The sequence below is a fragment of the Physeter macrocephalus genome, chromosome 20 (genome assembly GCF_002837175.3).
Source record: "Physeter macrocephalus isolate SW-GA chromosome 20, ASM283717v5, whole genome shotgun sequence".
In the NCBI taxonomy this organism is placed as follows: Eukaryota; Metazoa; Chordata; class Mammalia; order Artiodactyla; family Physeteridae; genus Physeter; species Physeter macrocephalus.
In genome coordinates this window covers 76505732-76520215 of record NC_041233.1, presented here as the reverse complement: position 1 = coordinate 76520215, position 14484 = coordinate 76505732, and the positions used below count along the sequence as shown (strand labels likewise).

The following is a 14484-nucleotide window of genomic DNA, read 5'->3' as shown; positions in this document are numbered from 1 at the left end:
GCGGGGCACAGGCTCCGGACGCGCAGGCTCAGCGGCCTGTATATGGCTCACGGGCCCAGCCGCTCCGCGGCACGCGGGATCCTCCCGGACCGGGGCACGAACCCGCGTCCCCCGCATCGGCAGGCGGGCTCTCAACCACTGCGCCACCAGGGAAGCCCCCGGTTGTGTTTTAATGGACCAAATGAGGTCATATAATCGCTTGTAGATTTCCATTGTCACTCAAATGGCGAGATTTCACATTCCCGGTGGTAAAAGATACCCATTTGTTTTATTCACAGGTTGTACTCAGACTATCTCTACTTTGCAAGTTCGAATAAATCTGCAGATGACTTCCATGAAAAAGTGACAGAAGCGCTGCAGCTGTTTGAAACTTGCGTGCTGGGTTATTCACTGCGCGCCTGTGTCTACAACAACACTCTTAACAACGCCATGCCTGTGCGTACGCGGAGGGGCTGCTCGGCGGTTATTATGCGAGGGCATTGTGCGTCGGGATTTTAGCATATAAACAGAGAAGCATTTTAATGTGCAAATGCCTCTCTCCGTGCCTTTGAGCGGTGGCTAACGCAAAACAAATATTCATGGATGTAAAAACTGTAAAAGCTGATGGACCCTTTCAGCTGGCTCCCTGCTTTCTCCCGCGCCGATCTCCCAGTTACAATGCTCTCTCCTCCCTCTGCGAAAGAATGGGGGCGCATTTAGGAAGATTACTATTTAGTGAGGCTCCGAAAGCACACCCTGCAATTAGGATTGGCAGACCAGCTCTCTGATTGTCTTAAGAGCGTTCTCTCCAGTGCTGGATTGTTTTGTTGGTTTAAAAAATTACCCACCAGTGACTTTCAGCGCTTTCAGTGCTTCTCCGACAGGGTCTTGATGGAAACATATTTTCCATTGATCCCTTTTTTCTTTGTTCTCGTTTGCCTTCAGGAATATAGCTGTACGTTTCTTGCCCGTTTTTTTTGTTTTGTTTTGTTTTTGTTTTTTAAGCAAAAGCAGCTGTTAATGGTGAATTCAGCACGGTTTAGCCAAGGGATGGTTCTCTGCCGCGCAGCACCCGGGGTTGTCCTGAGTGCCTTTCCAGCAGGTTTGCCGCAGTGGGTAAGCCTTCTTCAGCGAAGCTAATATGTCACCTGCCCCGGAGCGTGGTTCACAGCCTTGCTCTGCCGAGCGTGCCATGTGGTGAGATCTGCTTGAGGTGGAGGCTTGGGAACCCCCAGGTGCGGTGGGGTTCAAAGTCAAGACGTTTCACCCCCTCTTCCTCACTATCGAGGCCATCTTATCTGGCAGGACGCACAGAGGCAGTAGGTAGGATTCCAGGCCGTCCGCTGGAATTTATAGTTCGGCAGGGAGGATACACACAGAAGATCAACACAGACTCTGGCTGGGGGTGTGGGGTAGAAGGAGTGGCCTTTGGAGCCAGAGAGTGGTGTGGGTTCAGTTCCCACCCGGGCAGCTGACTCTGGGCAGTTGTCTTAGCTTCTCTGAGACTCAGTTGCTTCATCACAAAATGGGGCAATAGCACTGCTTTACGAGGCTGTGGTAAGGGTTAGAGCGTGGTAGTTCATTCGCGTGTAGGGGGCGAGAAGATGATCCTTTTCCTCTACCCATCTCAGGTTCGTTGACCGGGGCCCTGTAAATTAGACTGACGGAAGATAAACGGGAGAAAAGTAAACAGAAGTTTATTAACACGTGCGTATGCACACATGCACACATACACGGGAGCCCCGGTGATGAGTAACTCGGATGGGTGGTTAGAACTCGGGCTTATATAGCGTCTTAACAAGAGAACCATAAATATGTAGAGAAGTGACGAGGCAAAGGAAAAGGACTTTGACTTTCTAGGGTGGCAGATTGTGGGAGGGCAGATGTATGTGGGAGCCAGTGGTCAATAAGGGCTCGTTTTAGCAAGGTCTGTCATGTGGACTCCTTTGGTGCTGTCTCCAGGCTGATCAGGGTCTAGAGTTGGCCCCAGTGATTACCTTCTGTCCTTCCTGCTAGAGAAAGGACGAGGGGCACCTTGCAGGGCGTCATCTTGTTCAGTCCTCTCCGTTTCCCTGAAATCCAAGCCCACTTTACAGATGAGGACACAGAGGCTCGCAGAGGTCAACGCTCCCACCCGGAGTCACGTAGCTTGTGACGGGCAGGCTCAGGGTTTAATCCCAGGTCCCATGGCCTTTGATGAGACTCATGGCATTTCCACCTTCCCTGAGTGTAGCTGGCTCCTAAAAAGGAGGGTTTGAACCGGCAGGAGGCATGTGCTTTTTAATTCAATTCCATGTTTTGCTGAGTATGACGAGGCATCTCTGGTCAGAATGAGACCCCAGGGCAGGATCAGTGCCAGGATGGCGGGGCCGTGATGTAACGCGGATCGCCGTGACCCCTTCGGTCCCTGGAGAGCTCCTGCACGGTGGGCAGAGCCAGGCAGGCAAGAGCAGTCGGAAACCCTCCTCTTCGGGGTGAATCTTCATTTCTGGGATGAGAGAAGCGAATTTCCCTCCAGCTGTGAATCCCAGCTCAACCACAGTGCAGGGAGGCCCACCTTTTTCAAACGTACGTGGAGCGTGGCGCTACCCGGCTTAAGACCCTCCCTGCCTTCCTGTGGGCCCTGAGCGCACGAGCCCGCCCCGCCCCCCCGTCCACCTCCTCCAGGCCACCTCCCCTGTCTCCCTGTCCACTGCTGCCCTCCGGCCACGCCCTCTCCTGCTAGGTCCTCTTGCTTCAGAGCAGGGCTTTGCAAGGTGTGCTCCCTGGACCACGAAAATCAGCGGCCCCCCCCCCGCCGACCCCCGGGGAACTTGTCAGAAATGCAAACTCTCAGGTCGAGCCTCAGACCCCAGAATCAGGAACTTTGGGGGTGGGCCCATCAGTCCAGTCTGTTTAACAGCCCTCCAGGTGGGTGTGTTGTGCGCTTGGCTTGGAGAAGCCTGGTTCCAGAGCCTTCCACACTCCCCTCCCCGGCACGCACTTCTGGTTTTTGCAGGACTCCTCATCCTTCAGGTCTTGCTTTAACCTGACCTTCTGTCCTCTCTCTCTCCACACTATTCGTTTCCCCACAGCATGTGTCACAACCGGCGGTTACAGATAGTTGTTTCTTCACCATTTTAGCTCTGTCTCCACTAGATTACAAGCGTCACGTGGCCAGGGCCCGCATCTGTTACCTAACGACGTCTCTCCATTGCTTAGCAGGGTACCTGGCGTGCAGGATGCACTAGATTATTTGCAGAATGAATGAATGAATGACTGAATGGGGAGTTTGTGACACTAGTGGAGAGGCTGAGTAGAGAGTTCCAACCCAATCCCTAATGGGAACCAGAGAGGTCTGGCGTGTGCCTGTCGGGGGAGACCCTGCACTGGCTCCTCAGCTGTTTCCCAGCACGGGGGGGACAGGCTCCAAGCGCAAGTACCTGGCTTCGGGACCAGGCTCTGGAGGGTCTTCTCCGCTGACCCTGGGCAGGCAGGACCCCGCACTCCCTGGGCCTTGGTTGGTTTTTCCAGCAAGAGCCGGCTGAAGCAGGTAACCTCAAAGGCTTCTCTCCGCCCTGGTGTTTTAAAATTTTTAATGTGTCGGCCACTTCCCCTAAATAACCTTTTTAGGTTCATTCCGTTTTGATTCTCTGGCCGATGCTGGGGAAGGGTGCGGAAGACGTGTTGAGTGGGCCTGTCTTAGGTTTGTTAGTAGTGATGCTGTGCACACCGGAAACCGTCACTCGAGGAGAGCGGCGCTTCCCTTACCTGGTAAGGGGGCTGGGGGTTGGAGTGAGCCAGACGATGGAGTGTTCAGGGGGCCAGGGGAGGCTTCCCCCCCTCTCCTCCCCTGCAGAGCCCGCAGGTTTGTTCCCTGCCTGCCCCCAACGGCCCCTCCGCTGCCGGACCAGCCCTCCGGGGAAGGCAGACTCAGCTGCTGGAGGCCTGGGCCAGTGGAGGGGGCTCTCCCCACGAAGATACAGACACACTTTCAGGGAAATACTGTCACCCGTAGACAGGTGCAGGGACCGCTGCAGCTACTCTCAAACACCCTCATCCTGCCGCAAACTCCCAGCTCCTTTCCTTCTAGAAGGTTCTGAGTAGCAGAGGCGGGTTCCCTGGAAGATATAAAGCTCATCAGGCTGGTCCTCCCTGGGAGGGGCCGGCCCGGGAGCCTGACAAAGAACCGAAAGGCTCTCGATGACTTAACAAGGAGACGTTCTCATGGCGGTTTGTCTGTGTTGGAGGCGACTCGTGTATTTATTTCCGAGGCTGGCACGTGCTCATTTTCTCTTTCGCTCTGGCCCAGCTTGACGTCTTTTCCTGAGCTGGTGTCTAAGGTAGTGACAACCTGAGGGCTGTAGGCAGCTAATGAATTTTGGAGACAGCTTCTCCCCTCTAATTGTTTTTCTTCCTCCACCACCTCCCACACAATTAGAAAAACAATGAAACGGAGAGAGACTAGGAGAGATGAAACTAGTGTCTGTACCGGTTTTGTCAAGCGTTTCACCGTCGTATTGTTGCCACCGCGTTCAGTGCCTGGGCGCCGGCCACTGGCGGCTGGATGACGGAAGAGCCTGGTCCCCGCCCTGGAGGAGCTCAAGGTCGAGCTGGGAAGGGGAGGGAGTAGGATGTGCAAGTGTCGGCTGCAGGAACTGAGACTGGGAGCTGGGAGGGGTTGGGCCGGGAGTCCAGTCAGACCAAGGACTTGCCCCATGCGGAGAGCCAGGCGGGGCCAGGCATTGGCGTGGGAAGCTCACGCTCAGAGACTAGAGGTGACAGTGCCAGGCAGGCGCTGATGTGGCCTGAACAGAGACGAGACGGGGGCACATGCGAAGCAATTGGGAAGACCTCAGCGAGGCCGAGCCAGAGGCAGGACACGGAGCGGGGTCCCAGAGGACGTGGTGGGTAGGGGCCGGGGTGGGAGTGCTGGAGAAGGGGGCCCTCAGAGCAGAAGGGGAAGGGCCTGTTCTGTTTTGGAGCCTTGCCAAGCGTTTAGAGCCCACTTTGAAGTTAGAGGGGGCAGTCCCCAAGACCGCTCTTCCTTCTGACACCACGCGCAAGTTGGGTGGAGTCCCCCAAGCCACTGTCGGGTTCAGTAATTCACTAGAAGGAATCACAGGACACGCTGATGGCTGTTACACTCGTGGTTACGGTTTACAGCAGGAAGGGACACAGACTAAACTCAGCCAAGGGAGGAAGCACAGGTGATGATACACGCAGAGCGTTGCCATCCGGGGAAGCCCACCCAAGCCTTTGGTGTCCCAAGCACTTCTTGAGGCTCCCTCACGTACTACGTGCCTGACCGGCCTTTACTGTCCAGTGCCTCCTGGAGGTCAGGCCGGTGCTGCGTGGCCCAAAGCCCCCATCATAACTCACACTGTTAGACTGCCCAGTGGCCAGGCCCCCCCAGGCAAGCAAGATACTCTTACCAGGCAGGACATTCCAGGTGGCCTAGAGATCACCTTCCAGGAGCCGAGGACGAAGGCCAGCCCTCTCTGTGGTCAGGTCAGTGCTTCACCGCACACGCTTGCAGTTTGGCATGAGAGAAGGCACAGGAGGAGGACGAGGACCCCGACGTGTAGGCGGAAAGGAATGGCTCCGTACAACTCTGCTTACATCGGGGTGTGCTCACACACTCAAGGTCATGGACGTCCGCGTGGTGCCAGGCATTTGGCTGTTCCCTCTCGGGGCTTGTTGCTGGAGCATTTGCCGCTGTTTCTTCCGCCTGTGGTGCTCTGGGCACAGGAGCTGAGGCAGCCGGTGTATGTGCAAAGAACATTCGCGCCATCGGTGGGTGTGACCTTGGCCTCTCCCTTCTCCCCAGTCCTCAGTATGAAGTGCTGTGGAGCTACCTACAGGGTTGACCTGAGGGTGACATGGGACCCTGAGGGTGGGAATCCTTTGTGCGGGGGGCACCAAACCCAGCATGGAGAAGCAAGAACACGTGGCGTTTAAAATCCAACTTCTGAAGGCGGTTTTTCGCTGGGACAGCTCTTCACTGTTGGTTTATGATGATGTGTGTAATACGTTTGGAAAAGCGCCTTCGGTGTCGGAGGAATTACCCCTGAACTAACGCCTGCCTTCTTTGGTCCTAGGTGAGGCTGCAGGTCGGGCTGTACGCTGTGTACCTTCTGGACTGGCTCACGGTCTTTAATAAAGAACAGTTCCTCATTCTCCGCCTGGAAGACCACGCCTCTAACGTCAAGTACACCATGCACAGGGTCTTCCGGTTTCTCAGCCTCGGTATGAATGTCACACTGGAGGCCCACAGAGCAGGGCGCGAGCTCCGAGGACACCGGCTCTGGGAGGCGCTCCCCGCGTCCCACGCAGACCCCTGAGCCAAGCAGGGTGGGCTGAGCCTGGAGGCTAGTTAGTACCTGTTTGTCAAGCACCACGTGCACACGGGGCCTTTGCGCATGGTGTGGGGAGCCGTCTCTGGGGAGGAAGAGATGGCCTTTCGTCTGGGAGCTCCCTCACTGGAGGGAGAGGAGGAAGCCGAGGCTCGAATAACCGAGTAACTGGTAGAGTGACATGGGGGACGTTAGCGATCTCACGGTGGGTCCGTACACGTGACTTGGGGGCCCAGCCGCTGAAGCGATCCTGGAAGGGAGGGTGTGAGCTGCGCCTTGAGGATGGACAGGGTGTCTGGGCGCCTGGGACCGTCTTGCAGAGGCCTCAGGGCCTGGGGGAGGGGATGGACAGGTCCATGCTTGTCTCAGCTTTGCCGGGAACCCCCGGAGGCAGAGCCATGTGGCTGGGTTTGGTTGCTCCTGGGCCTCTGGGGAGGGGAGCCTGCCCCCAGCCGGAGGAGACCATCCCCCAGAGTCCCGAGTGGCCCTTTGTGGCAGCAGGCCAAGTCGCCGGCCACGGTGACGGCTGGTAGAGGCGTGTACACGGGCGCAGAGTGCCCCTCCGTGGATGGCACCCAGGACCGCTGGAGAGGCTGGAGCGGCGGGAGCGTCCTCCCCAGATGCCCCCCGCGGCCCTGTCTCATGAGCTTGCCTGGGAATTTTGTTAATTGAACTTTTCCTGAAACCTGTTTGCCCGCCCCTGGGACTCGGGACCCTTTTGTCATTTGATTTTCTTTTTCCTTTTTTTCTTGGAGCGCTTGTAATGTGATGGAGCGTGATTACTTTTTCCTTTTAAGGCCTAGAACCATTTTTCTTTGATTTGGCCACCCGTAGACTCTGTCACATTCATGAGCTTGTCTTTAATCCCTAAGATGGACAGTAAGGCCAGTTCTGTTCCTTCCCTGTCGCGTAACCCGAGGACACTGGGATGTAATTTTTCTGTGCACGGGCTCAGGACTTCAGACTGATCGCGAGAGCCCGGGGCACAGAGGCGCGAGCAGCGGTCCTGGGGGTTAAGCCAGTGAGAGGCTTGCGGTCCCGAGGGCTGAGGGTGGAGGTGGCAGCCTCGGGGCAGCACCAGCTGGCTGGTTCCCGGCCTCTCCCCGTGGATGTGCCTTGCTGCAGGGTGGAGGTTCAGCCAGTGGGGGTCTCCGGGCACAGGTGGCCTCTCCCCTCCCCCCATGGCCACTTCACAGCACGACACACAGGGTGAAGTATGGCCCCATCACGAGGCCCTTTGCATCGGCCTGAAGTAGAAGCAGCGGGGGCAGACCTGAGTGGCTGGTGAGCAGGAGAGGCTGCGTGCAGGGACTGTTGTGTGGCAGGTCGCACAGTTACCCAGGGACAGGCCGGCTCCCGTTTACGGGCAGTTGGAAATGAAACTGCACCCGAGTCTCAGCCTCGCTTCCAAGGGTGGGGTAACACACCGGACCACAGAATCTCTGCTCTTTCGCCCTGGAATTTCCACCTTCCACCCTCAGCGACTCAGAAACGGATCCAGCCAAAGAATTTGAACCTCCAAACACATTCTTACGGGAAACTCCTGTCTCAACAGGAAGCACGGCTGGGATTTTCTCAAAGTTTCTTTTGCCCCCTGCCTCATAGGCTCTTTCCTTTGTGTTCCAGGGCCCTTAAGTGAGAAACAAGAGGCCTTGATGACCAAGAGCCCCGCATCGAACGCGCGGCGTCCCGAAGACCGGAACCTGGGGCCCATGTGGCCGGTCACACAGAGGCTCCTGCGGGACTTCTACGGGCCTTTCAACGCCCGGCTGGCGCAGGTCCTCGCCGACGAGGCCTTCCTGTGGAAGAAGACGTGAGGCCGGGTTCCCGCTGCCGCCGTGATTTCCATGCTTTGAAAATCTCTCTTGGTGGGGAACCCTTTCGCTCAGAGCCTGGAGAAAACCCCTCCCCAGGCCCACGTTTGTGGAAACCAGTTCAGAATTTCCTTTGTGATGTTAAACAGCCCGCGATGGACCCTTCACCGAGCCTCGGGTGGAGGCTGTTGGAAATTCCACTTGGGAAAGGGTCCGCCTCTGCTCCGAGCGAGGCTGGGGTCCGGGATGAGGCCGGCGGCCGCTGGGCTGGGGGCCGGGAGGGAAGCGTGGAGTCTGGGCTTTCACAGTGCTGGGTGGAGGTCCCGCCCCGCGGCTGGCCAGACGTACACTCTACGTTCAGCTTCGAAACCCTCTGTTTAGATCACTGACCTCATTTTGGCGGAGGAGGGAGGCTCTCATTTTTTCTTCCCTTTTAGCCCGAAGTCAGCCCTTCCGTCTCTTCAGATTTAAACCCTGTTAACTTCACTGTTGCCGAGAAAAAAGACACAAGTCGATTTCTGGTAGCACATTCGTGTCTCGGACCTCCTCCCCCTTCTGTCCTTGCGGACTTCACTTATGTTTAACAGAAAACGAACGCATTTAAAACAAACCACTTTCTACATTTCACTGGCTGGAGCTTTCTTTTCTGCCCCTTTAGATGTTTTCTCAAGGGTTTTTTCAGTTTCTAATTGGAACATAACTTCAGTTTAAAATCGGAAGGGAAAGTTTTGCTGTTAATGCCAGACTGAGCACCTCGAAGGAACCGATGGAAAGTCTGGGCATCTTGGCCCTCGCCGTGCATCTGAGGTCCTCAGAGAACTACAGCCGTTTGAGGTTTTCGTTTCGGGTGCGACAGGCTCCGTCGCTCTGCCTTCCTCCCGAGTGAACTTGTTATCCCATTGTCCGCCGTGTGTGGCCAGAGGTCCTTCCTCACTCCACGAACCGCAGGATGCTTTTTTTCTGATTCGGAAGCACAGCACATGAGCTGTGCCTGGGCCGGACATGCTGTGCTGGGATTTGGAACGAGAATGCCGGGAGCTGTGTCCTTGACAGAACTTTCTGGGCCACTTGGCAGCCTGGTTTACTGTTGGATGGGCTGAAGGTCTTGCTGTTACTTGGAGGTGATGGGAAAGATTGAACACAGTCCTTGCACGCAGCCCCAGGCGGGACCCCAACCAAGCTTTGCACGTGGTTGTCAAGGGAAGCTTCTGCGAATCAGAGCTCTCCAGGTCGAGGTCCCGGATACACACCCGTCAGAGAGGGCAAATGCCTGCACGCCCAGCCGCCAGTCGTGGGAGTGAGGGTTTGCTGAGCTGTCCAGCCCTAGTGCCGTTGGAGATGGGATGCTCGGCCCGTTTGAAGGCGCAGGGAGGGCTCTGAATGGTGCGGCCGGGCTGTTTCTGCTGTGAAGGAGCCATGGGCCTGAACACCCGCTTTCAGGGGCGGGCCCCCATTTCCCTCCTGCCGGCGCTTGCAGCGGCAGCCAGCAGGCAAACCTGGCCTGAGCGCGAGGTGCCGTAGGGGACGTCACTGGCGTGGGCGTGTGTATTTATTCGCGGTGCGGGTGCCGCGTGCGCGGGTGTGTGTGTGTGCGTGCGTTTCTGAGTGGGCTCCCTTCAGGTCTGTTGCTGATCGGCTTTCTCCGCCCTGGACCCACCCCTTCGTGGATTTATTTCTCTCTCAGTTCGCTTGTCACTTTCAGCCCACATTTTTGCTCTTCGGCCCCGACCGTGATGGAGAGGACTTTCCTTACGCGCCCCTGTGCATGTGAACAACATGGAACGTAATTCTGCTTCTTACAGAAGTATTACTGGAAGTCTTATTTCCAATATTATTTGGTTTATTACACAGATCTTTCATAGACGACCCCGTGGTGCCGATCAGCGCCGTGCAGACCCGGTCTCTCCAGGGGCCTTTCTCCGAAGGGCCCTCTGTCTGTCCCTTTGCTTTCCTCTACTCTCTCTCCCGCGAGGCCCCACTCTTGGTGACAGCACAGCTGCCCTTTCGAGCCGTGGTCCTCGAGCCTGTCATCCCAAACCAAAGCGAAATGGAGGATTTCTCACGACCCGGTCTGGAAGTTCCTTTGTGTCCCCAAAGCTGTGCCTCGGGTTGTATTAAATTGTACTCCCTTAGTCGCATAAGGTATGTTAATGAACCACTGTTAACGCTGTACGTTTGTTAATATTGAACACGATTAAATGTGGACCCCTGTGACTGGGACCCGGGGGGGCATGCCCTTCCTCATAAGCCGTCCACTGTGCGTGGGTGAACCACGGGAGCGGTTCTGTGTCTCACCTGCGTGTGACGTGCGCGCGGTACGCAGGGGACCTGCCGCGTGTGGTGACGGCGCGCGAGAGAAGAGCAGGCAGGAGAGGTCAGACGTCCCCAGGGACTCCCACGTGAGGCCAGCCAGGGCTGTGAGTCAGGGCGGCGAGGTCCAGCCCTACCCACAGACGGGCCTAACGTCGTCTCCAGACATTGAGATTTGATGGTTGGGCGACCGCAGGCCCTGCTGCTCCCAGCAGGCTGCTTCCCTCCCTCCCGGGGCCCGCCTGGCCCCTGGGGGCTGCGAGTTTGAGACCCCTGGTGTCACTAGCTGCACGGCATTGTCACCGGACACTCAAGGCCCCCACGTGCAGCCAGGGCAAGCCTGAGAGATGAGGGCCTCTCACGTTTGGGGCTCTGGAAGCCTGGGCCATCCTGGGGGCAGCGGGGAGCCTGGGTTGGTCCCCGAATTCTGGAGAGACTCACCCTGGGCGAGCGTCTCCCCAGCGCTGCCCCCCATGGTTGTGTGCTGGGGGAAGAGGGGCTGGCGGGTCCAGGCCTGGAAATGAGGAGGACCCCAGCTCTTGATGGCAAAGCCAGGGACGGCTTCACTCAGCCAGGAAGATGCTGTGCCTGGGAGGAGAAGCGGCCGGTGGGACACGGGTGTCGGGACAGACGGGCGAGTCTGGGGGGCTGATGGCACAACCCCCTCCCCCGGGGCCTGTCCAAAACCCTCTCTGCTGTGCGACCACCTCCCGCCCTGACCCGGGAACCAGCTCTCAGGGAACATTCTGACGAGGATCATCTCCGTCTTCGTGTAAACCTCCCCTCGGAATGACCTCTCCCCAGAAGACTCCGTTTGGGAATTGAAGCAGAGGCCACACGCTGGTGGAGGGACTTGGGCCTCGTCCAGCAGTGAGAGGCCTTGTGTGTGGGCGGGTGTTTTTCTGTTGCTCCAGAATCCTCACCCTGTGGGCAGATCCTGTTGAGGCTCTAGGAAGACATCATTTTCCCAGAGCTTCGCCTGGCAGGGCTGCCTGCAGAGCAGCCCAGGGAGCTGTGTGAGCTGCAGCGGGTTACACCAGACCGCGTGGCTTTAACTACCACCACAAGGCCGTTACCTCACAGGTCTGGGGGTCAGAGATCCAAGCTCAGTCTCACGGGGCTCAAGTCAAGATGTCGGTCGGCAGGACTGGCGCTTTCTGGAGGCTCTGGGGAGAATCCGTTTCCTTGCCTTTTCCAGCTGCATTCCTTGGCTCTTGGCCCCTTCCTCCACCTTGAGACTCTCTCTGACACTGTTGCCCTCGTCTTGTCACCTTCTCTGCTTCTCCCCCTCTGGCCTCTTGCAGGGACCCTCGCGATGACTCTGGGTCCGTGACTCTGGCTAGTGCAGGATCATCTCCCCATCTCAAGGTCACATCTGCAGAGCCCCTTTTGCCAGATAACGGAACACTTACAGGTTCCAGGAATTAGAATGCAGACATCTTTGGGAGCCGTAGTTCAGCCAGCAATAGGGGGGTGGGTCCGGTAGGCTGGTCGGTAGTCAGAGGAGGGAGTGGGTGCCCACTGCCCTGTCCCTTTCGGCTGCGCCCTGAGGGGCCCACGCAGGTCTGAGAGCCTAGCAGAGGGCTGAGCTTCCCGGCACGTCTGTTCTGAGATGGCGAATCTTCCTGTCCAGGCAGGACCCTGTGACTGGAGTGAGGGGACAGGGTGAGCGGCAAGCTGTCCTTTTGTCATGTTCCCCCCGAGTGAGCCGAGTGGTGGCCCCAGGCCCGGACGGGGTTCTTTCTCCCTCAGGAGACCCCCAGAAGCCACATGGGCAGTTTCGAGCTTCTCAGGTTCAGCTGTTTCTGAGTGAGTTCTGCTCCCAAGGGAGCAGCTTGTGAAAACTACAAATATGGTTAGGATGTTTTCTGGCCCCTGAGAGAGTCTCGGGGGCCAGTGGCCTTGTGGCCTCACGCTCCAGGGATGCCTTTGGAAGGCACCCGCCAGCCTCACTTTCAGTGCTCGTGCCTGACGGCCCCCGAGCTGGCCTTGACTCCACGACCCTGACTCTGTCCCCGCTCCTGAAGCCCCGCGCCGTCAGCCTGGCCCTTGTCCCCAGCCCTCCCGCCCCTCCCGCTCTGGGTTCCCGTCCTTTGCAGAACTGCCCCTGCTCAGGTTCCGAGTGGCAGGGCGGAGGCTGGGCGGTCCTGGGTCTCTTAGGCCTGCAGGTTGCTGTCCTGAGAGCCTGCAGGTGACGAGGACGCCACAGAGGCAGAAGTGGTGGCATCTCAGTGACTGCAGCAGGCCCCCGAGGAAGAACAGATTCCCCCCTCGGCCGCCACCTGGGAGTGTCTGAGTCTTCCTGCCGGGGGTCCAGGACCCGCTCAGGCTGCACCTGTGCTCATTACCTGCACACTTGGGGCGAGGCGAGGAGTAGGATGGTCCCTCCCGTGTGACCGCCCTTGCTCTGTGGGTGCCCAGCTCCGAGTCCGGGGCACAGAGGAGAGTAGGAAGGGGGCTTCCTTTCCCACAGTGGAGGACCCCACGGGTGTAGCGGCACAGGGAGCTCGGAGGCCGCTGGGGCTCCTGGGGCTTCTGGTGCACCCCCGGCTCTGTGTGCTCTGAGCAGCCCCTTTGAGACCAGGCCCCGGTCAGATCTAGAAGTAGGTGAGTCCGAAGCCTGGGCCTCTCTGAGTCTCACAACCTTGCCAGGGCCTCACGTCGAGGTGGTGGTGGGGACCCAGCACTTCACCTCCCTGAACAATTCCCTTCTCGTGGAGCAGAGAAAGGCTGGGTCCAGGGAATCAAGATGGGGAGGCTTCCAGCATCTTCTCCTGGAGTCACGAGCCATCTTTCGTCACCACTCTTCCCCTAAAAGGGACAGTCTGACTTGCACCCATCAAACTCGGCTCCCCCAGGAGGACAGTGTGGGGAAGGGGTGAGCCTTGGGCCTTGAGCCAGATGAGCTGGGTTCAAGGCCTGGGTTGTGTCCACCCCATAACCTTGGGGACGCTGCGGGTCCCTTCCACATCTGCAGGTCTATGGGCCTCATGAGTGGGTGTTGGGAGTTAACGAGGCAATGGTACCTGAAAGTATAAAGTGAGGATCAGAGAGGCTGCACACCTGCCTGAGGTCACACAGCTCCGATCTCCAGAAAGCAAGAGCAGAATGTTGATTCAGATTTTTCACTTTTTAACTTCATAGTCGACGCTTTTAACCACGGTGCTACAGCGTACATCGCCCCCACTCCCCCTGCAGGCTCCCATCCCCAGCAGCCTGTCTGCATTTCACCTGTCAGCTCCCATCTCAGATGCCCTTAAGGATGGGGCAGCAGTCCCTGGGTCTTCTGGGGCAGAGGTTTCTGCAGACATGCCCATCCAGGGGTCTAGGTGGTGACTGGGGCTTCTAGGGAAAACAAAGGGAAATAAACATGGCTTTGTGTTGCCGAGAAGGTCTCGCGGCTGAGAGTCCTGCTGCCAGAGGCGTCCTCCCTGCCCTGGCCCGCTAAGCTTCTCACTCACAGGACCTCAGGCTGGCTGTAGCGGGGGGCTTCAGGGTCACCTCAGAAGTGGATGGTCTGACCCTGGGCTCAGCCACTCCTGAGGGCCTCCCTGAGGGCCTCAAAGGCACCAGGGGACACACTCAGCTAGAAAGTCTGCAAAGAGTCAAAATTTAATTTTTTAGCAAGGGTCTCCTTTGCACAAGGCACTGGGCCAGGCGGTAGGGTGGGTGGGGGCTGGCCGTCTGCTCATTCAGTGCTTCTTTCACTGGTTCTTTCACCACGTATTCGTGGAGCCCAGTCTGCGTGAAGCGGGAGGTGGGGAGGCCAAAGGCCAAATGGTCAGAGGCCAGGATGAGGCGTGGAGCTGGTGTCCACGCTGGGGAGGATGGGCTGGGTTGGGTCAGAATTCTCAGAGCATCTGTAAATCCTACTTAACCACCACACATACATTTCTTAAACCTTTTATTTTTACTTAAAATATTTAAAGGACACTAATTTGTCTGTCTTTTGATAAAAGGGCCAAAGCCTTTTGCCCAAACATAAGTCTGCAGATTGGAGTTTGGGGTCATCCTTCTGGCTGAAACCGCACCACGCTGAATCAGCA

General features: G+C 57.5%; 1 protein-coding gene across 1 annotated transcript in view; it reads left to right on the top strand.

The window, feature by feature from the left end:
- The window catches only part of CHST15 (carbohydrate sulfotransferase 15), an 83093-nt gene extending 72818 nt beyond the window's left edge, over positions 1-10275 (top strand). Inside the window, exons 6-8 of the mRNA XM_055081154.1 lie at positions 279-435; positions 6060-6207; positions 7941-10275. Of these exons, the coding sequence (XP_054937129.1) occupies positions 279-435; positions 6060-6207; positions 7941-8131 (496 nt within the window). The 3' untranslated portion in view covers positions 8132-10275. The remainder of the gene's footprint in view (positions 1-278; positions 436-6059; positions 6208-7940) is intronic.
- The last annotated feature ends 4209 nt before the right edge of the window (positions 10276-14484 follow it).